The sequence below is a fragment of the Chlamydotis macqueenii genome, chromosome 3 (genome assembly GCF_036417535.1).
Source record: "Chlamydotis macqueenii isolate bChlMac1 chromosome 3, bChlMac1.mat, whole genome shotgun sequence".
NCBI lineage: Eukaryota > Metazoa > Chordata > Aves > Otidiformes > Otididae > Chlamydotis > Chlamydotis macqueenii.
In genome coordinates, this window is record NC_141558.1 from 108,523,935 (window position 1) to 108,545,207 (window position 21,273).

General features: G+C 35.2%; 1 protein-coding gene across 1 annotated transcript in view; it reads right to left on the reverse strand.

Moving 5' to 3' along the window:
• SYNE1 (spectrin repeat containing nuclear envelope protein 1) overlaps nucleotides 1-21,273 on the reverse strand; it is a 310,078-nt gene that overhangs the window by 178,264 nt on the left and 110,541 nt on the right. The window contains exons 30-43 of the mRNA XM_086745962.1: nucleotides 20,859-21,035; nucleotides 19,648-19,788; nucleotides 18,482-18,642; nucleotides 15,476-15,626; nucleotides 11,980-12,207; nucleotides 11,357-11,455; nucleotides 9,471-9,658; nucleotides 9,237-9,360; nucleotides 8,101-8,267; nucleotides 6,691-6,844; nucleotides 5,780-6,408; nucleotides 4,910-5,089; nucleotides 2,522-2,672; nucleotides 695-853 (exon numbers count right to left, since the gene is read on the reverse strand). Of these exons, the coding sequence (XP_086602088.1) occupies nucleotides 695-853; nucleotides 2,522-2,672; nucleotides 4,910-5,089; nucleotides 5,780-6,408; nucleotides 6,691-6,844; nucleotides 8,101-8,267; nucleotides 9,237-9,360; nucleotides 9,471-9,658; nucleotides 11,357-11,455; nucleotides 11,980-12,207; nucleotides 15,476-15,626; nucleotides 18,482-18,642; nucleotides 19,648-19,788; nucleotides 20,859-21,035 (2,709 nt within the window). The remainder of the gene's footprint in view (nucleotides 1-694; nucleotides 854-2,521; nucleotides 2,673-4,909; nucleotides 5,090-5,779; nucleotides 6,409-6,690; nucleotides 6,845-8,100; nucleotides 8,268-9,236; nucleotides 9,361-9,470; nucleotides 9,659-11,356; nucleotides 11,456-11,979; nucleotides 12,208-15,475; nucleotides 15,627-18,481; nucleotides 18,643-19,647; nucleotides 19,789-20,858; nucleotides 21,036-21,273) is intronic.

Genomic DNA, 21,273 nt, shown 5'->3' on the forward strand with positions numbered 1-21,273 from the left:
TGTTAAGACAAGTGCATCAGAAATAATTAGAAAGATTAGGCAAAATAATTTTCTTAAAGTTAGATCTAAGTTCTGAATTCTAATTTCAATTTAGTTACCCAGACGATAAAATGAACAAAAATAATGTGAATGTTTCTAAAAATTTGTGTATTTTTTACTGGGAAAGAGTTTTATGTTCAAATAAACTTTATCTTTAAAACCAGCTACATTTATCTTACTTATATAACATATGAATTTGCTAATAAAGCACTATAAATATGAAAATGTAAAATATTAGATTTTAGAATATGTTTCCCTGCTAGAATGCTGTCTTTCTTAACACATTCACCTCTTTTATGGTGTAGCTCAATACAATTTACTGCCTAATCTATTTAGACCTATTTAGTTTCATAAAGTAATACTGACATAAACTAGCTGAGAAACCAATTGAAATTTATACTCAGAAGTGTCCACTGAGCAAATTTATACTAGTAACATCCATACATTGTTCTAAGACATCATTTTAAATCCATCAAAAGGATGTCACAACTTTGTGGCCACAAGGGATGCCAAATCCCTATGATTAGCCCTTTGAGATACAGTTCAAAGTAAACTTTACTGAACAATTGTGCTCTAAGATCCTAAGAAAACACTAATACTGTAACCTTAGCCCAACTTAAAAACTGTATTCAGTTTAAAAACAGCAGACTCTTACATCTAGCCATTTGTCCACCGTACAGTTCATATCTGTTTGTACCGCAGTGGAGTTGCAGTTATGCACTCTCTTCAATTCCGCTAACAAATGTTTTCCTTTATTGGTGAAAGTATCCAGGTCTTTTTGTTTATCACTCAGATCATTCTTGGCAGCTTCATGCTGTGGACATAAATATTTGCTTGTTTAATGAAGCCTTAAAGAAAGAAAGAAAAATCCAGTTCTCCAGGCACCCATCCCTGGCCCTGTGGTAGATGTTATCCATTTAATAATTCTCATCCAGCATGCCATCTAGTATTTAACTATGCCAGAAAATACAGAGCAACTGACATGGTTTTTCTATGAACATAACAAAATAGTATGATTGTTCTTCTAAATAAAGTACATAAGTGGGAAAAATACATTCCAAATTTTCCCCACTTGACAACCAGATATCTTTGAGACTTAAGGTGATTTTTTAATTATTATTATTTTTATTTTTCAGATTCTAAATGTCTAAAATTGAATAATAAGACTCATCATTGACTAACTAGTATCAAAAAATCAAAAATGGAATTTAAGCAGGGTAAACAGAGAGTGTTGCAAACAAAATTTAAAATGGTAAAATCGTCACTCCTAGATACTCTGGAAAACAAAAGTACAAATGTGTTCAGAAAGAAATTAACCAAAATCTTCAGGGTTACTAAGTTTGCAATTCTAGGTGTAGGGAAATCACTAGAAAACACTGGAAATCACGTAGGAAAACACGACATCACATAGGAAAACTGTCACTGAAGAGGTGACAATATACTGAGAAAGGATCAAAGTAAGCATCTCCCACTTTTTTCTTTAACAAGTGCTACAGACCAGCATTACAGATAGGCTGCTAATCTGGATGCAGTATGCCCCTGTGGCCACACCTACTTTATTATGGTAGGTGCTGTGCAAAATATTCATTGCGCTTCACTCCTTCAAGCCTAGATGTGGCCGCTTTGTAGAGAGAATTCTCCACAGCCCAAGGTTCACATTAAGGAAAGGAATCACATGGAAGTTCCATGCATTTCTTTGTTAGACTGGCAAGCTCGGCTCTGGCTTTCAGATCTAGTTAAAATGTCTATTAAAAAGAGGTCAAAAATATGCACACTTTAGAATGAGGTTTACACAGATCTGACTGAAGAATTTTTAATGAAGAGCTCAATAGGCTTCCAAATGAAATCACTGTCCGAATGAACAGAAAGAATTTAACTTGGAACTGTTTTTCCGACAGGCTGATGGATAGCAAAAAATCAGAATTTTAGAAATATGATCCAGTGAAATGAATGGAATATAGGGATCCAAATTCCTTATCTCTGCTCAATGGACAGTATCAACATTGTTCCCCATAGAATATGCTGTCGTAGGGAAAGAGATAGACATAAGAATTGCACATGTCAGAAATGTGTGCAATTAATTTTCTTTTGTTGATTTTCAGCAATTAAAAAAATTACTCAATATCGAAAGACATTAAAGTATGTCGACTGAAAATACCCTGACATACTATGATAGAAACATATTCTCATGATATTTTATATGAAGAGTAGATAACTTATGCTTTCCACATAAATTAACATTTTGCATTTCTAGCTGTTAAATTTATAAATAGCAACAACGAAATATACATTAGAAATGCTGAAAGGACTATCTTCTTTCATCACTAGAATCAGTACAGTTTAAACCCTGTATGTCTCTGTGACAAGATCTGACAGTAAATTCAACGAACTTTAAACCCAGCTCAAGTTCACCTTTCAAACAGAAAAATCCATCTAAATCAATGATCATTTAAATCCCTTAAATGAAAATATATGTAATTACCTTTAATAAGGTTCGTCTGACATCCTCATGATCCTTCCAAATGTATTTGATCACAGAAACACTATCAGCATTGTCAATTACTTTCATTAGTGTTGACTTCAAGCTCTGATATTCCTTCATCAGATCAATAAGAATGCAGGAATGCTCCTTTCTGGAATGTGAAAAGGCTGTGTTAGCACCATTTTCTGCCATATTTTTGAAAGAAAGAGAATGCGACATAGTGATTCACTATGGGAAAATCAGGATGCAGTGCTAAACATGTTTTGGGCAGCCAAGGAAATATTAATATTTAGGTTTTAGGAATCACAGTGGGCCCATACATCACAAAACATCTCACTGAAGAGACAGTGTATGAATCACCATCTCATATATATCAGACATTGAAACAAATGAGCAAAAGAAAGACTGAAACTGGAATTCAAGCCTCTCACTTTCTAAGTTTAGCATCTTATTGACTGGAAACCATGCTACAATGATGCTGGCACTTGCCGCTCATTTTTTTAAAACTTGTTCCTTTAACATGGAGTACTTTTGGAGCTAAAAAGAAACAACTAAAGCAATGCAAGTTAAGTCTGATTATTTTGTCCTCCAATTCTCAGACATACTTTGAGTCTAAAATCTTACATTCAACTTACCTGTCATTCCACCGAGAACAGAATAATCTGCTGCTAAGAACAGGCCTAATATTTTTTTTCCACCCCCTCTCCAAAAAAGCCTATGTCTGCTCAGGCAATGGCTAGAAGAAAAAACCTATTCTATCCATTCCTAGTGTTTGTACCAAAGAGAGAGAAGGAAGACTAATACTTTGGATGTGTTTAGTTGTAGAACAGTGTTTGTCAATGAAAGAAATTTGGGAAACACGACATTGCCAAGAAAGAGAGGTGATCGCTTTAGGAACTGGCTCTTCTCTGGATGCTCCAAAGAGCTTGCAAAATAATCAGGTTCAGGAGGGTCTAAAATTGCGACTACATGAGAGAGAAAACAATTCCAAATAATTAAATTAAATCAATAATTTAAACAAAAATTAACATTATTTTTGTATTAAAAGGAATCACAAAGGACCTGAGTATCTTTCAGTTTTAGGTATAAAGATGGCAGCAACTAGTCCAGTGTGTGAAAACTGGGCAACTCATTTATGCTATTTTATGTTTTCTTCACTACCAGGCTGGTACTGTCTAGCTTATGGTACATGTATGTGGAAATTACTTGGTTTACTATTATTAGGACTTCTAGAGGTAAGAAAAATTGGTTGCAGCAACATGCAATGTGAAATACAAATTAGCAGCAGTGCTGCAGAAAAAGGAGTGGTGGACATTTTTATACAAAACTATCCTTTCCTTTCACTTAGTTCAGATATATACATCTCTTAACAATGCACTAGAACAACAGACTGAATTCAGCTGGAAAAAAACCCACCAGAAACGCAATTCATGTAGCTGTGCATATTTTCAAGAGGAAAATAATATACAGATCTGGTTAAGGGACTGCATAATAACAAATAACTGTATAGTGTCAATCAAGAAATTAGAATAATAGTATATCTAAACCAAAGGAAGACAAATAATTTTTCAGTACAAATGGAATTTTTGAAATAATTGTTCCAGTACACCAGCCCAGCAGTTACATGGGGATCACCAAATTGCATAATCCCATTGAAGCATTAGCCACGCTAAGAACAGTTTTGCTCCTGCTCTTAGACAAAATTTATGTATATTGAGGATAATGTAGTACGGAATGAATCTAGCACTTAATTTTACCATGCAAATTTTTTTAAAAAAAAAGAAAATTTCAAGAAGTTTTCTTGAAAGATGACAAAGAGGCAGCTAAGACAAAGAAAAGAGTAGGATTAAACTTTCTTTAGTTTCTTTAGTTCCTTTCTTTATCAACCTTTTTTGATATACAAAACTGTCTCATATCACTAACTATACACTAATGATTGTTATAAGCTTGATCCCTTGGGCAGACAGAAAGACTTAAATCTAAGAATGATTTAGGACCACTGAATACAGGGTTGTCAAAAACACGTATTCAATAGGGAAGGAAAACACATGCTAGGAGAAGAGTATGTGCTAGTTGGAGTGACAGTGAAATCTCAATGGAGATTTCTTATCTTTCAGGAGAATAAACAATAACATGCAACTAAAAGCCCAGCGTATCTGTAAGTACTGTCCTGAGGACCCATCTGTGGCTTTATTAATCGTATAAGTACAACTGGTACAAATATCCTGGTTTATACTGCGTTTTATCTTCTACTCACTATTTAACATACGAACCCTGTTTTTTATTGGGATTAATATGGCAAGAAGATCTTACATGTAAATAAATAGGTTTATTTCTCCCTCTAAAAGAATCCTTTCCTTTCTCACCTCAAGTCTAAGATCTACTTACTTTTCATGTATAACTTTCTTGGTATCCTCCCACAGAGATTCTAGGCGATTTATCTCTTTGTCAATCTCAGGAGCAAGTGTGATATCTTTTTGGGCTATTTGTTTTGCTTTGTCCATGAGCCACTGGAGCTCATGCTGGTAAGAATTCAGTTCTTCATCTAACTGGTTAAAGATCCTCAATCTGCAAGTTAAAAGGCAGGTTTCAAATTTACTTATCTTCACTTTTATGCAAGAGAAAAGAGGAGAAAGGAAGAAACAAACAGTTGCTGTTAGAGTTACTGTGCATAATGTTCCCTTTTTCTAACATTTCCTACAATATCCTCAGAAAACAAAGTGTTATCTGGATTTTCTTCTGCTGCATCTGATCTCAGAGTGTGATTCTCCTGATACATATGCAGCTATACTGTTATATAGATATACATACGCCTTCACCTCACACAGTGAGTTGGAAACATACTCAAATATTTAGACTAATATTTTATTATAGTAAGTGTTTCCAATTCCTTCAGCACATTTACAGTCTCCAATTCTGTAAGAGTAGAGATAGTTACATTATATGGGATTTCTAATAGCTGGAGCTTGGATTCATTCAGACAAAATAAATTTCTGAGACAAAGATTTTCTTGACTGTTCTTTCAATATAAAAGTTGAGCAGGACTTGCTAAGTGTTCTGCTTGCATTCTCCCTCCATCCAAACAGCTCGTTCAATTACAAAATGTTATTGAGTAGATATATGGACTCATATATGCCTGGTAAGAAAAAAGGTACCCAGGCAGAAAACTCACACATGCCTCCAATGCATCATTAAAAGACTAGAGACTGCAAATAAACAAAAAAAAGTGCCAATCTCAAGCGTCAATATTGTTTCTACCTTTGCTGGAGGGCTTGTAGTGTTGCCTCCTTCAGGCCCTCCTTGTCAGCCTTTTCCTCAGTATCCTCAATACTCTTCAGTAGCTGTTCTCTACGTTCCATGAAAGATCTTCGCAAGGCTCCAAGAGCTTCTGCCTCACTCTGCTTGGCTCCCAGCAGATTCTGAACTGCATCCAGTTCCAAGCACAGATTATCCACCACAGCCCTGCAGGAGGTCCTCTGCTCAGAAATGCCGTGTTTTAGATGATACTGGGCCTTAGTAAGGGAACCATCCAAACTGATGGCAACGGATTCCAGCTTGTTAAGATCTTTAATAACATCATTGAGTTCCTTCTCCAGTAATTCAGATTTAGTTTTATCCATATTTCCTGTTTTCTCCACTGTCTGCCTCAGATGGTGGAGCCCTCCTGATGCAGCACTATGGAGCTCCAGGAACACCTGCAGCTGATCCAGAGCCTCTTGTCTTTGCCTAGTTATTTGACTTGCCTCCTGGAAGATCTGAAAGCAATCTTCCGTCTTTCCCTGCAATGTCTGCTGGTCCTCTGGGCAGCTGAAAGAACATAATTTATTTACATGTTCCTTCAGGCTTCGTAATTGCTGTTCCTTGCTTTCTACTTCCATTGAGTGGTTCTGTGGGAAAGAAATAAAATAGGGCTGGGTTTCTTCTTCCAATCAAAAGCTCAGAAAACATTTTAGTACTAAACTTACAAGTACTACTGAGGGGCTTTCAGTAAGAAGAGTTCAGTGTCAAAATTTTGCTTTAAACTGGTAAAATATCAGAAATCTGTATGTGACTGCAACAGTGTATCGGTTTTCAAACAAATAAATGATCTCGTGCTAGCTTTAGATTAATATTTAGCTGACTGCACTCTACAATTTATCTGTCTTTAATATTTATATCCAAAAGTTTACCTTATTGTGAGACGCAGCTAGCTGTTGTTCAGCTGTGTTTATCTCTGAAGTGGCTTGTAGTTCAGCAAGAAACTGCTTAATCCAGTCTGAAAAACTGAGCAGGAGCTCATCAAACTGCCCATGCTCAGCAACAAGAGATTGAAGGAAGTTGATCCTATAGGATGTCAGATGTAAATATAAAAGCACTTGATGTAAATTAATCACTTCTCATAATCAAAACTACAGCTGACTGAACAGCACTAAAATCAACGCCAGGTCAGAGGAAAGAAGGAAACGTTAATTTATGTTACAAATGTGATGACTGCCGTGTTGATTTCTTAACTGGGGAGTAACATAACACTTGAAAGCACCTGTTTGGCTCTTTCCTGTTTCCACTGTTTTATTAATATCAGATGTTAGAAGTGCCCCAAACAATCAACACCTTTACAGGGTAGTCCCAGCAAAGAGAATGATACTGATGGAAGCTAAACTTTAATTTTCAGACACAGCAATTCTGTTTGCCCTATCATCTGCAACACTGCCTGTAAGGTGAGAGTCCCATGAATTTAGGCAGGAGGTGAGTAACTGTATGCCCAGTTCACACTGAATTAAGTGAAGGTCAAGTCTGCTCACAGAAACACAATTCAAAGGAGGAATATGTCCAGAGAAGTACTCAACACCCAGCAAAACTAAGCTTCTAAACCTTGACCTTAAAAAGGATCTTGTAATTTATTTTCCCATTTCCCTTAGAAACTTCTTTACATATTTTTGACATGAAATGCTATGTAGAAGATCATTATATTGTAAAAAAATCATATTGATAAAGTACCTAGAAGATTATTTCATTGACTGGGGTCTATTATTTAAGCTCTTTTACAAATAGTAAAATGTATATGTTCATCACCAAAACAACTGAAATCTAAATATATGATGACATACGGTTTCAAAAAAAAGGGCAGTGTTCCTGTGCCTAACTTGAGCCAGCAGTCTAAAAATTGAGCATTTACAGTATTTATGATAAATGAAAACTTCAAAGTGGGTTTAAAAATATAATAGTGTGGCTTTGCACAAGATAAAGCATATAACTGAAAAAATGAAGAGCAGATATAACAGATTTTGAAAGTAACTTAGGAAGTTACTTGGGAAATAGTAACTGAGGAAATGCAACATTAACTTCATTTCCTGCCCCACACTCCTTCAAAAAGAACTCTTCTATCAAAAAAATAGGGAGAGATTATGCCAAAAAGACAGTATGCTAAATCTGTGGGATTCCCCACATCCCATTCCTGGGAACTCGGGGTTCAATTTGAATCTTAAATGTTTGTTTTCCTAATAGTAATACTGTAAAAAATAATGTTTCAGGATTGAGATTCCTCATCTGGACATTTGCTACTCTCATTTAACATGTGAAAAACATTCTCAAGTGCAAACCTTTTATCAACAGCTTGTGGTAAAGCTTTCCATCTCTCATCCAGCTCTTCAAATTTTTCTTTTGTTGTTTTCACACACTCTTTGGAAGCTGTTGGGAACAGTGACTCATTTAACTGCAATAGGCTCACATAAACTGAAGCACGGGACTCAATATCTGCTCGTAAATCCTGGGAAAACAATGGAATGTACAGCTTTTAGATTAAAAATGGCACCATATTATGCAAAATAACAAAAAATAATTTAAAAATTAGCTAGGGATTTCCAGCACACCACTTTGAGACAAGTGAATGAGCACAGTCAAATCCTTGGAGGAATTAAGGTCTATTGGGACAAGCAGATACTCAACAGCTCTCAGACAGCTAAATTTGCAACTGTACTTCAGTAAGGATTCATCAAAGCTTTTCTTCCTCCTTTAGGACAAAGTGCAATCTTTCCACACAACTCTACTGTATGATGAAAAGTGGCTAAAAATCAAGACTAAGTTTTGCAACATATTTGTCTGTGGCAAGAGGATTGTGAAGAAATGTTGCAAACAGGCCCAAACAAAAAATCAAGACCCAAAATAATTTTCCTTCTCTTCAGTAATACTTAATAAAACTGAAATGATGGACTCATTGGCTTCATAGAGGGATGTAAAATATGCTACATTTGGCCAACTGCTTCATATTAATCTAAACACAAATGGTAAAAGTTCCAAGGGGAGGCATACTTTAGAATAGGATCAAAGTCTTGTGTTAAAAAAAAAGGGCAATCCGACTTTCATTATAAATTCAAAACCTTTGAGCATTTTCTCATCTGAGCAACTTTGCTCACATGCAAAAAAAAAGGAAAGTAACATTGTCTAACAAAGGAATTTCTCTAGAGAAAGGATCCTCTGGCAAGCAGATGAATGTCCTTCCTTAATAGATAATAGGATATACCAAGTTATTCTTTTTCTTGAGCTGGCATATTACATTTGCAAATAGCATTCTTCCTGTCATTTTCTTGTCTTTGATAAGTAACAACAGCAATAATATAATACTTCCCTAGGACATTTCCAAAGCCCAAAATCAACTATGATTGAGCAAGTCCATCCTTTAAAAGATACAGAAACAAACCAGGTCATGTAGGGGGACAATCTTTCAGTTGAAACATACCTGCAGTGACTGCAGTTCACCTTCCAGTTTAACTCTGTTAGCAGAAACATACTGCTCTGAAGGACTGGCTATAGCTTCACACCCCTCCAACCACATCAGGAAGGCAGACAGCTCCTTCTCCTGCCTAGCAAAATCACAACGTAGACTTATGAACTGAACTCATGCCCCTGGTCTCACACATTGACTGCAGCAACATCTCTGTGTCCATCATAACAGATGTGACAGTCTACTCACTTCTGCCATTGAGCCAGAAGAGTCTCTAATAAGGTCTGTTTCTCTTTAGCATTTTCCAGCATCTTTTCATATTTCTGCTGTAATGCTGTAACCTCCTGAGCAGCTTTTTCTTTGTTGACCACCTTTCGGGCACAGGCTGAGAGAGAGGCCAGAGTGTTGCTCAGTTTTTCCACACTATGATAAAGGTCCTAATGAACATGTAAAAGAAACAGAAGTCACATACATAAACAATAGAGCTATAGTAATGATGGTTGGAAAAATTCTATACTTCTACTCAAAGTTTGAAGCAACCAGATCATGAAGTCACTGCAAAGCTTACATTTCACTCAAATCTATCCTAGATACACGTCCCAAGCATATCAATCAACTAACTTGCAGTGGGGAAAGACTTTCCTAAGAACAGCGTTAAAAACCAGCCAGAAACAAAAGAGTTAGATCTTCTGAAAGGGCATATGACCATCTAGGAAAAAGCTTTAAATTCCCTAACATCTGTCTAAGAGTTGCTCTAATTTACATATATTTAGGAAATACAAAAGCTCACTCCAATATGTGAGGACTGCCAGACTTGCAGCCCATGTCATGACATGGGAGAGGTCGGCAACAGTTACTGTGAACTTCTGTCAGCATTAGCTAAAGGTCTTCTTCATAGAAATGCCATCTGATGTTGTCTAGACTTTCCAGTGTTGCCATTTCTAGAGAGCTGGAAAACTTACTCACATGGAAATGACTGAAGTGTAATACAATGAGTTAGAAAAGTACAAAATGAAATACATTTAAGGCCACTAAAATTCCAGCTCACAGGTGTGCAATAATAACAACAGTAGCAATGGTTATAATTACAGTCATGAAAGAAATTATATAGAGGAAGAAATATGTATTGTACAGCAACAAGCTGCTGAAGTTTGAACGAAATAATAAAACATAATTCCACATTAAGGCATTGAATCATCATGATCCTGTAGGCAGCACAAGAGTTTACGATAGTGTACTTAGCATATCCATTATGTTTAAAATCCAGTAACAATAATGATTACATGTTGTGTCTGAATAAATTCTCCATATGCAAAATATTTTTCCGCCAACAAGTATCAGGCTTTTTTGAAGCAGACAGACCACATCTTCTTTGCATACAGCCTTTGCAAGTAGTTACCACTAAGCTCAGAATAAATTATATGTATTTTACTGCAAGAACAATGTGACTAAAAGTTTTTACAATATTTTCTTAGAAAGGAAGATAATGAGTATTGTGGTAAGAATACATTCCAAACTTACAGACATAGACAAAAATGCTACATGAAATTCCCTGAGATTTGAGATTTTTCATAGTTTGAATACCAATCAATGTTCATTTTCCTTTTGTAATGGACTGAAACACATATCCAAACACCGATGGATTACTGGCATTACAAATAAAAGTTTGTCAGTTGAAACTCTGTCCAGTCTCTGCATTGTCTGACAAAAACTATTTCCAATGAGTTGGGTTTTTTTTTTTTAAATAACAGAGTTCTCTATACTAAGACCCAATTTTAAAGAAAATCTTAGAGAAAAAAATATCTAACAGATACGTCTTCTATTTTTCATAAAGTTTTAGATGTATAACATTAAAAACAAGAACCTGAAGGATTAATTCATACTTTTACGCTTTCCTTTCTCTAGAGTGGGCAAAAAGCCTCGCCAAGCCTGTCTGAAATGGTGAGAAATAGGTGAGGAGGCCTGTGTAAGCCTTTCCTGGAATTGCCCATCCCGACAAGAAGCCCCTGCCTCCACCCTGGGCTGTGTGGCATCGAACAGGCCCTGGTCTGGGGGTAACTGGCATTTCTGTGAGGAGGTCAATATGGAGCCATTTCCTGGAACTTGGTGGCAGGAATCACTGGCCATATGCTCACCGTGCAATCCTGAAGGGCTGTGTACGTTGCTGATGATGAAGAGCATGATGTGAGAGGCTCAGCTAGCTTAGCTTCGAATTCAGACACTGTCTGCTGCACCTACGAAGAAAAGGCAAACCAGAGAGTCTGAAACCAGCAGGAGATACATAAATGATGCTTTAAATAACAACTTTCAAATATTTAGTGCTAAGATAATATTATATCCTAAGCTTTTGTAGTGCTGAGTGCCTTTTGAAGTTAAAGGATGCTAACTGTGTTCAGCTCCTTGCGACTGGGGCAATAATAATATTTACATTATTTTCCTTATGACCTACTAACAAACCAAGATTGAAATGAAAGTGTTTATAAGAAGTATGGTTGTGGTTCACTTATTGGAATCACTTTGGTTTTCTAAAAGACAGCATAACTTTTTGGGTGTGTATATTTCAGTGTCTTCCTGAATTTGCCTTTTAAGTCATTCAAAGCACAAATTTATTCATAGAGGTCTTTCAATTACCTTACAAATCTACTCATATATTCTAATCCATCCTATTATAATATGCACTTTATATTCAATTTTTGAAAAATAAAGTGTAATTCTATAAATTGCTGCAAACAATCCATTAGATTTTTGCATTGTCTACCTGTTTAAGACTTCCTTCATATTTCTGCTGTGCTGATGCATTCCCTATGATTGTTCCTTCCAGTCTCTGTGCATGATCTCTTAGCTCTTCCCAATACCTTTTGACCTGAGTCAATTTGGCTTTAATATGTGCACGTTCTCCAGAGGTAACAGACTGGGAAAAAGACTCAGCTTCCTCTTCTAGTCTTGAGATTCCAATTATTTTGCCATTTATTTCTGCATTAATAACCTAAAATGTAAAGTAATAGTAAGTAAAGAAGCACAATAGGTTTTTAGTTATCAGAATAATATTTTCTACTTCTTTCTTTTACCTGACCTACTAATGTTCTTCATTATAAAGGTAAATAAGAGGAGAGTTCATTGATGATGTAAAATAACTAGCTACAAAAGTCTTTAATATGCCCTGTAAATTCCCTTTTTCTTGGGGAAAAGGTTAAAAAGACAGCCTGCCTTCAGTGTCTATGAAGAAGAATTAAGAGTTGGCTGAGGTGAATATTTTCATAAGCAGACAAGATAGTTCATATTTCAGCATCTCTTATTTCACAGCAAATTAATACACAATTCTCTTAAAGATAAATAAATATAAGATGAAAAAAAGTAAGTGTATAACTGAAAACCATATTGTTAAGGAGCTGAACCCTAACAGTCGATTACCTGTGTTTAATAAGTTTTCAAACACTTGCTTACAAAATAAAACACGCTATGATTTGAAAACCAATAGAGATTGTTTTCATTTTCTAATTTTACATTCATACAGTAGAATAAAGAATAAATTAAATTAGATTATGAGGTAGAGTGAGTGTATCCTCAGGCAGACGATTAAATAAAGAACCATATTACAGTATAAATAGGAAACCATGAAACAAGGGTGAAAATGGCCTTTGGTACTTTTCAGCTGTTTTCTACATCAATTAGTAAATGGACAAAGACAAATGAACACTGGCTTTACATTTAATCAGCTGCATGACAGCAATTGTCTATTATTTTGCTTGTTTTAATTGCAAACTAGAGGCAAGCCTGAAAGCTACAACATCCAAGACAGAAACTTATGGTGTTTCACATTCAGTGGCTATTTACTCAAAGCATTAGCGAACTTGGAAATAAGATTTTTTTTCACAACAGAATTCTTTTAATTTCTGCTGATGAAGCATGACCATGGAGTTGTTCTCAAAAGCAGTGAAAAACACTCATTGGGAGGGAACTGAAAAAGCCAAGAGTGCTGTTAATAATTGAAATAGGCAGTAACATTCTCACACATAAAAATGTTAAAGATAAGTATGTATATGACATCAACGACAAACTTTCCTGAAAATGCACTCTCAAAAGCATAGAAAGTGCCCACCTTTTCCCATAGTTGTGATAAAAATACAGTATCTTGCTTGCCATTATAAAGCTCAGAAGTCGCTTACTGCAACAGTCTAGAATTAGCAGGGTGACAGTACAGAAAAAAAAAATGTGGCACTGTAAGCATTTATAGTGTTTCTTTACAAAATTTATTCTGAATTAATTTGGATTATAAAATATCGGTTTTTTGCATGAGAATATGGTGCTGAGAATAAATACCGGATTTGCCACCCTGAAGCTGAAATTATCTAACAATGCAGCAGATAGAAATGAGGCAACGTTTTTCTACTCCCACGCTATTCTGTTAAATTCACTCAGTTACATAAAAGAAGGTGGATAATTGAGGCCTTCAAACTCTCACTGAGTCTGCCACCAATGGCAACTACTTGTGATAACTGTCATTTTGTCTACCAGGAATTTTGGAAAAAGGCGTAGGTGAAAATCTGGTTCTGCTGAAGTCATTGGGTTTTGCAACCAACGCCACCAAAAGTAGACTATTACCATGATGTATGATATACACATTCAGCTGACCCCAGGTTTTTTTTATCTGGTGATATTGCAATATTCCTTACTAATATGTTGTACTAGAAATTAGAAACTAGTGTGTGCTGATTAGCGTTGTGACACAGACTAACTCATCAGGAAACTTACAACAAAATACAACAAATTCTTCAAAATCAGGCACAAAATTCTAATGCTGCTGAAGACCTCCAGCTATGTCCATGTATCAAAGGTTAGATGACTCATTGCACCTATCACAGTTCATAAAGCTCGTTTGTTCACCTGAGTTACAATGATGTAGCCTAGGCTTTACCTGGAGGATTTTCTCTGCTTTATGTCTGTTCGCTCAGACATTTATAAAAAGTACCTGCTGACCATATTCTCCCTGTCATGATGTTTAAATGAAGAAGACTTACGTTGGCATTTTCAAAAACTTGCAATGCAGCGTAAAAATTACTGTTTATCTGCATATATAGCAAGGAACAGGCTTTCTGGGAAAATGGCTTGAATGGACTAGTAGGGCTTAACCAGGCTCCATGTAGACAGACAAGAGCTATGACCACACTGTAATGCAATATTAATATCATTTGATGCACTTATTTTCTGTCTTAAATATTTTGTACTGAAAAGTACAGCTCAATGCCAGGTATGTCAGTGGAATAAATGCATCTACATTATTTCACAAGGAAACTGATTTTTAATTGCTGTGGTGATGAAGCAAGAATTCAAGCATTGTTTTATTTTTGAATAATGAAATAAAGAGATTTTATTTATTCGGTGTATGTGATTTTGTGATCAAATTAAGAACAGGAAAATCTGTTGATAAACTGTTTCTGTCACATGAAACAAATGCCTTACAGGATCCTTTAGAAACACTTAGTGTCAATCTGGTCCACGACTGCAAGCAGCTGCACACCTGTGCACTTTCTGAAGAGCAAGTAGGTCACAGAATAAAGAAACTGGCAGTGTGCACTGCATACCGAAAAAACTCTGCCCCTTTAGAAACATGCAGTTTCAGAGAAGGTATGTTTTCATTTGTGAGATGATATGAAGTCAGCCCTTGAAATGCAATGCTTGGAGACAAAACGCACCTTAGTCAGCAATAAGAAACTAAACCGCTAGATATCCACAGGAACGTACACAGAATTTGAGACAATGTAAACGTAACAGCAATAAATGGGATGTAGGTTTGCAAGCTACCAAGAGCAATAGTTTATTATTTCAGCATAAAAGATACATAGATCAAGTTATAACTTTAGCTTGCAATACTAAAATCAAGTTCTATATCCACTAGCTTATGCATGTTTTAAAATAAAAAAAGCTTTATACACATGTATTTATGTAGCTATTTTGTACACCAATTGAGATTACTCAAAAAATAAGAAGAGAATAAATTAAATAATATTTTTAACCATACACACAAAGGCTCCATATATGTAAACTAAACACTGACAGAGAAGGCAGCTTGTAAGAATTTTCCTTTAGTTCATGTAAAACTTTGCTGCTTGTTATATTTGTGTGCCATTGGCAGTGTGCCATTGCTACATCATGGTAGTTCTGAAATGTGTAAAATGTCTGTTCTTTCATTTGCCGCTAGTAAAACGACAGACAAATGGGCTTTTAATGCTAAACATAACAAGAACTCTAATCACCTTGATTTGGCTGATCTGTATGTCCAAAGGAGATGAGGATGCTTCCAAAGTTTCCAATTCTTTTGCTTGTTCAGCTATCCAGGTGGACAGAGCTTCAAAATTATTGCCAAAATGATCCCACTTGATTTTCACCATTTCCATGCTTTTAATACTAAAATTAACCAAATTAATTAGAGAGAATAAACAGTTTAATATAATGAAGCTGCCCATATTCTTGCTAGAATAAAAGTGTAACTTATTCAATCTACAGGAGAGTAATTTTAAAAACTCCTGGGTTTAGAGGACCAAGTTGTGTGCCTAAATTCAAACTTGGTTCTCTCTTAGACTGTGCACCCAGAAAGTCAATTATGTTAGCCATAGTGGGGACACCATGAGGTAAGAGTACAGCTTCATTCATCAGTTGTACATTGAGAATCTCATCGTAGCAGGAAGAGAAAGGAAAAGTAACATAAATATGATTTCTATGAAATCATATCAGATATCTAAAAACTGAGATAACTAAGTGCATAGATGTTAGTCATTTCATCGTTAGGACAGAATGATTAAAACCAGTGTATTGTGGATGTACATATATTCACTAGTGCTTGACCGCTTTATTAAAATTTTACTAAAACAGCAATCTGCCCATCTTATAGGAAGCTGGTCTTTTCTGAGGCGATGATTTCATATCAAGCCAAAGAATCAACAACAGATATGACTCAGCTACTCAAAGTTAATAGATTTATATTCTTTGAGACATACATTATAGATATGTTAGAGAGAGATTATGACTGATTCTTGTATATCTTGGATAGCAAACGAAGCATCCCTGTTTTTGCCACAAGTAAGAAGCCTAAGGCCCTTAAAAGGCCTAACAGCATTAACTTCCAGTATACAAGTTTCTGCTCCTTTCAAATCATTGTAAAGAAACCACTACTAATGTAGGCCCTACACACAGCTTGCAAAACATGCATTTTCTGTTTCACTTAAAATATTAAAATTTCATCAGAAAACTCTGAATATTACAAAATTCTAAAATACATTTTCCTTTTAAATATATCCTTAAAAACCATTCCATGTTAAAAAGATTTTGTTTTAATTTCTTCCCCCCATCCCTCATTAAAGCCAGAGGAAGCTTTAAAAAAAAAAAAAGATGTAGTCTAAAAATGTAAAAATTGGCCTTTTAAAAAATTTGTTTTCAAATTGACAAAAAATTAGAATTTTTTAATAGTCAACAGCTATTTACTGATAAGACTGTATTCAAATTCAAGTTATTTGTAGGAAAATAAATTGCAAAAAAATTTCACTCAACTCCAGCCCAAGAAAATACAGCTGGAAATCAGAATCAAGGGATCATATCAGTGACACAACAGCTAAAAATCCTTCACCTTTCTATCTGCCTTCCTTACAAGTTCTAAGAAAGCAGCAGACTGCAAAGAATATAGTCCCAAACACAGTGCACAGCTATGCATGATCTCCCTGGAAAACAGATGTGCTGTTCGCTCTGTAGCTGACTGTGGAGAGATACTAAAACTTTAGTTCCCTTTCGTCTTCATTGTCTTAGTATGTAGCATATGTATTTGGGATACCTTCACTTTAAATTACTCGGCCAGGATTTTTATTGATGATACGAGTTATAACATAACCCTTACATACTGATTATATGTTCTGTAGATTCACTATCGAGAGTTGCATATATTTGCATGTTTTGCAGAAGGGATTTATTTTTTTATTATCTATCACAGTACCACAGACATTCTGTATAATCCATACATTCAAATAAAACCTGTTATTTCATATCTACATTGAAAGGGGATATAAATGATGATTTTCATTTAAAAATAGATGACATTATGCAAAAAAGGTGAATATTCATTGTTGAAAGGATTCATTTCTTGAATTGAAAAATTACACTAGTTTTCTCTCTAATATTGGAGAAAACTATGTATAAAGTAAAGTATTCAGTAAGATATAGTATAATTTGACTGCAAATCACTGTAATACTTCATATTGGAGAAAGTGGCACGTAAAAAAAATTAGACCACCATAGTAAAAAAGCTACATCTGCTGCAGAGGCCAGTTATTGTGTTTTACAACTGTTCTTTTACATTGGGAAGAAAATGGCACCATATTAAAGTCAGATTAGTATGACAATGGTCAAAAGGGGAAAAAAAGTGGAAAAATGTGGGCACTGCCCTTCGCTCATATTCAGATAGAGGTGGTGGTACCTGCTTAAACTTAGACAGCAAATTATTCTACATAGTAATTCCAATAAGACAACATAGAATTGGCACATATATCCATTACTTGCGTGTCAGATCTAATATGTGCAAAAATACTAATTTCATACACACACATAATGTATGTGTATATAGATGAAATGTGAACAGCAACAGCAGAAGTTGAAGTTGAGTAACTTGAGTTGAGAAACTGAGTTACTCACTTGAGAAAGGGAATGACATTTTTACAAACACAAAAAGCTAGAAATATTTACAGGGTTTTACAACATTTTCTTGGAGTTTGAACTTCCAATTTTTAAAGAAAATTTGGCAAATGATGCCTTTGTTATTTGCAGCAGCAGAAGCAGCTTGTGATATTTCCTATGAAATAAAATCTGGGCATTCAGCTAAGATGAAGGCACTTCTTGACATTCCTATGGAGAAAGTGGAATACTGAAAACTGAGGAAAATATGGCAAATGCACTGTTCTTATACTTGCACTGAGATTTTTCTTTCTAAAAGAATCTAGTACCTCAAGAATGAGGTTTTCACAAGACTGGGGCTTAAAGATAAGTGACAGGTTAAATGTAATTAACAGTGGTTTTATAAACTACATATTATTAAAAAAAGATTTTGTTTATTTGCACACATTCTTTTGACATATTTGGTGCTATAACCTGGTTATTATGCCACAGTAAGCTGTAAACGACGGAGCTGATGAGACAACATGAAATGCTGACAAGGTATTCTAGAAATCTCATACAATCTTATAGTGGAGAATAAATATTAGGACTTGTTAAGAACATACTCTTCTTCAAGAGTAACTTCCACTTTTTTCACTTGTTCTTGGATTGATTTTGCCTGCTGCTGAAGGGACTGCTTGTTCTTTGAACCAAGCTGTATCTCAGAAGAATTCTTCACCAGATTCTCAGCCTGCACTGCCATTGCTTCAGCCTGTTTAGAGAGTTCCTGTAAGAATGCAAGATGCATTAATACAACTATAAACAGTTTCATATATTTACAGAAGAAGTATTTGTCCTCAATGTTTGTGGTTGGAAAATGTATCTGTGTCCTACATGTATATTTTGAAAGTGTAAATACATAAATATAATCTCTGAAGACAAGTATTTTCATGTTGCATTTAAGAAATGCTCATTTAACCTGTCTTAAATATAATTTATCAAGGGAAACTACAGGTCTGAAAGTTTTTAACTTAATCAATCAAAATTGATTCTATGGCTCTTCAATAAATTTATTTGTGAATTGTGGAAGATTATATGCATCTTTAGTTAAACTTTAGATCCTACCCTTTAGAGAGGGCATTTTGCAGTATCTCGTCGCTTGTAATCACACTTTGTTTAGCAACTACTTTCCATCACAAACGGTAAACCCATACACCAGAACAATGAATGCTGAGCATAACCAAGGTATATATAATTTAGTATCAGATTCATCAAAGGGTAAAAACAATGTGAAAAGTATGGCACTTAGAAAAGCCAATCACTATTACTTCTGTATTAGTAAATAAAATGGGCTGGGATAATTCTGTGTTACTAAGGACAAGTGGCATGCTATGGCTTATGTTCATGTTATAGAAGTCTCTCCTTTTTCTCCTCAGGGCTAAAAGAGTGCTACTTTGCACAGTTCACATAACCTTGCCAAAGAGCACACTATTGATATTGATGATAATGATTGTCAAGCCAGTGCTTGACACTCTTTAGCTTACTAATATACACGATTACAGAGTATAAAATGGGAAGTCCTCAAATCATTTTACCTTCTTTGAGTAATTCTTCATGATCTTTTAATAAAATAACTTTTTACCTCTAAACAGTTTATGCAGTCTCTGATCTGTATATACAATTCGCACTGGCGTTAATGGGAAACCACGCCAAGACTGAAGACAATGTTCACTACATGTTAACAAGCAAGGAAGAAAGAGATCTCAGTTCCTGTATTTCACACCGTGAATACCTTTGTCTGATCCAGTTCTGAGGAAAGGCTCTCTAAACTGCTGAAGTTTAAGATACGTTCAAGTGCAGAGCTTGCTTGATTGAGATATTTTACTACTGTTTCTTTGTCCCTTTCAAACTGCTCCCATTTATTTATTGTAACCTACAAAAACAAACAAACCAACTCAAAACAGGAACACAAAGACAAAAAGATCAAAGGGGAGATAAAAGAAGCATCATTGTAAGTTACTGAAAAAGGCAAAAAAAGAAAGACCTGACACGCTTATGTTGACAGGTAGTCAACAATATCTAAAAGGATTTTCAAGTTCTCTAATGAAATCAATTACAGTAAAATAGTAGAAGAAAATCCTCACTCTTAGGAATCTTTTTATTCTTTTCTGATAATGTAGAATTTTGATTAACATACAGCATTCAACTACTAGCCAGAAGAATTATGACAGCATAAACAAATATTTTATTGATTCTGAAGTAAAGCAAGGCCTGAGTTAAGACTTTATATATGGGATTCCTTAGGAAAAAAAAAATTGGTTTTAAAAATAAATTTTTACATTAAGAAGTTATTTGAGCTCTTGTGATTATGTTTTTCATCTTATGTTTTATGATGGTAAATACTTTTGGCGACTTTAAACATTTGCATGGAATAGAGAACAGCTGGATTACCATTCTGCTTAAAGAAATGTAAAGGCCCAGTTATGGGCACAGGAAGCTATAAATTCTAATCCCAGTTCAGTCAGTCATTAGTTACACAAGCTGGAGCAATCCATTTGATTTCTCTGTGACTTTTTTTCTTCCTTCTTTAAATTTAAGATGATAGCATGTATTTCACACAATAGCTGTGAGGATTATATTTGCACATCAGGTGTTCTTAATCTAATACTCAGCCTAAGGACTCTCCATTAAAGGGTAATGTCATCTTTAGTAACCAGTGTAGACAACCCATCTAAAAATTAATTCATAGATAATTTAAAATATCTATTATGACTGAACAGTTGGGACTCAAACACTTTTAAAAATGCTTTCTTTACTAATTAAGAGGTATCCAGCAGCTTCAAGAAGACTTCATGGATGTTCTGATCATGAAAACCCCAAGGACCAAGATTTAAAGGTAAGAAAGTGACCTCAGACTTTTTACCTTTAAAAACCTGGCTTTTTACTAAGTTTAAAAAAAAAGAACAACGTACAGGTCTTTCTTTCGACTTGCAAAGGACCCACCTGCAGTTGCTCTTCACGTTTCTCCATAGTTTGTTGCATGTTCTCTAATGTTCCCTCCAGCTTTTGTAAATCCTCTTGCATTGTGCTGGGCAGTCCACCTTCAAACTGCAACTGTTTAGCTTGGGAAATCTGCTGTTGCACATCTTGCCTCTTTGCACGGAGTCTCCTTGTCCTTTGCTAAAATGATTCATCCAACAGGAATGGTAAGACTTTCTAGCTCCTTTGGGAAACTGGCACAATGAAAGCACTTTCTGCTTTTGCAGGGGTATACAATGAGAATAACAGACAAAGGGATAAACTGTGGCAAGTATTCTTGAGAGTCTCATTTACTCATCAAGTGTATGCCTCAGGTCCCAAAATACGTATCCACTTTTTCTGGTGTACAAATGTGAGAGAAACAGTGACAGGATGGCCA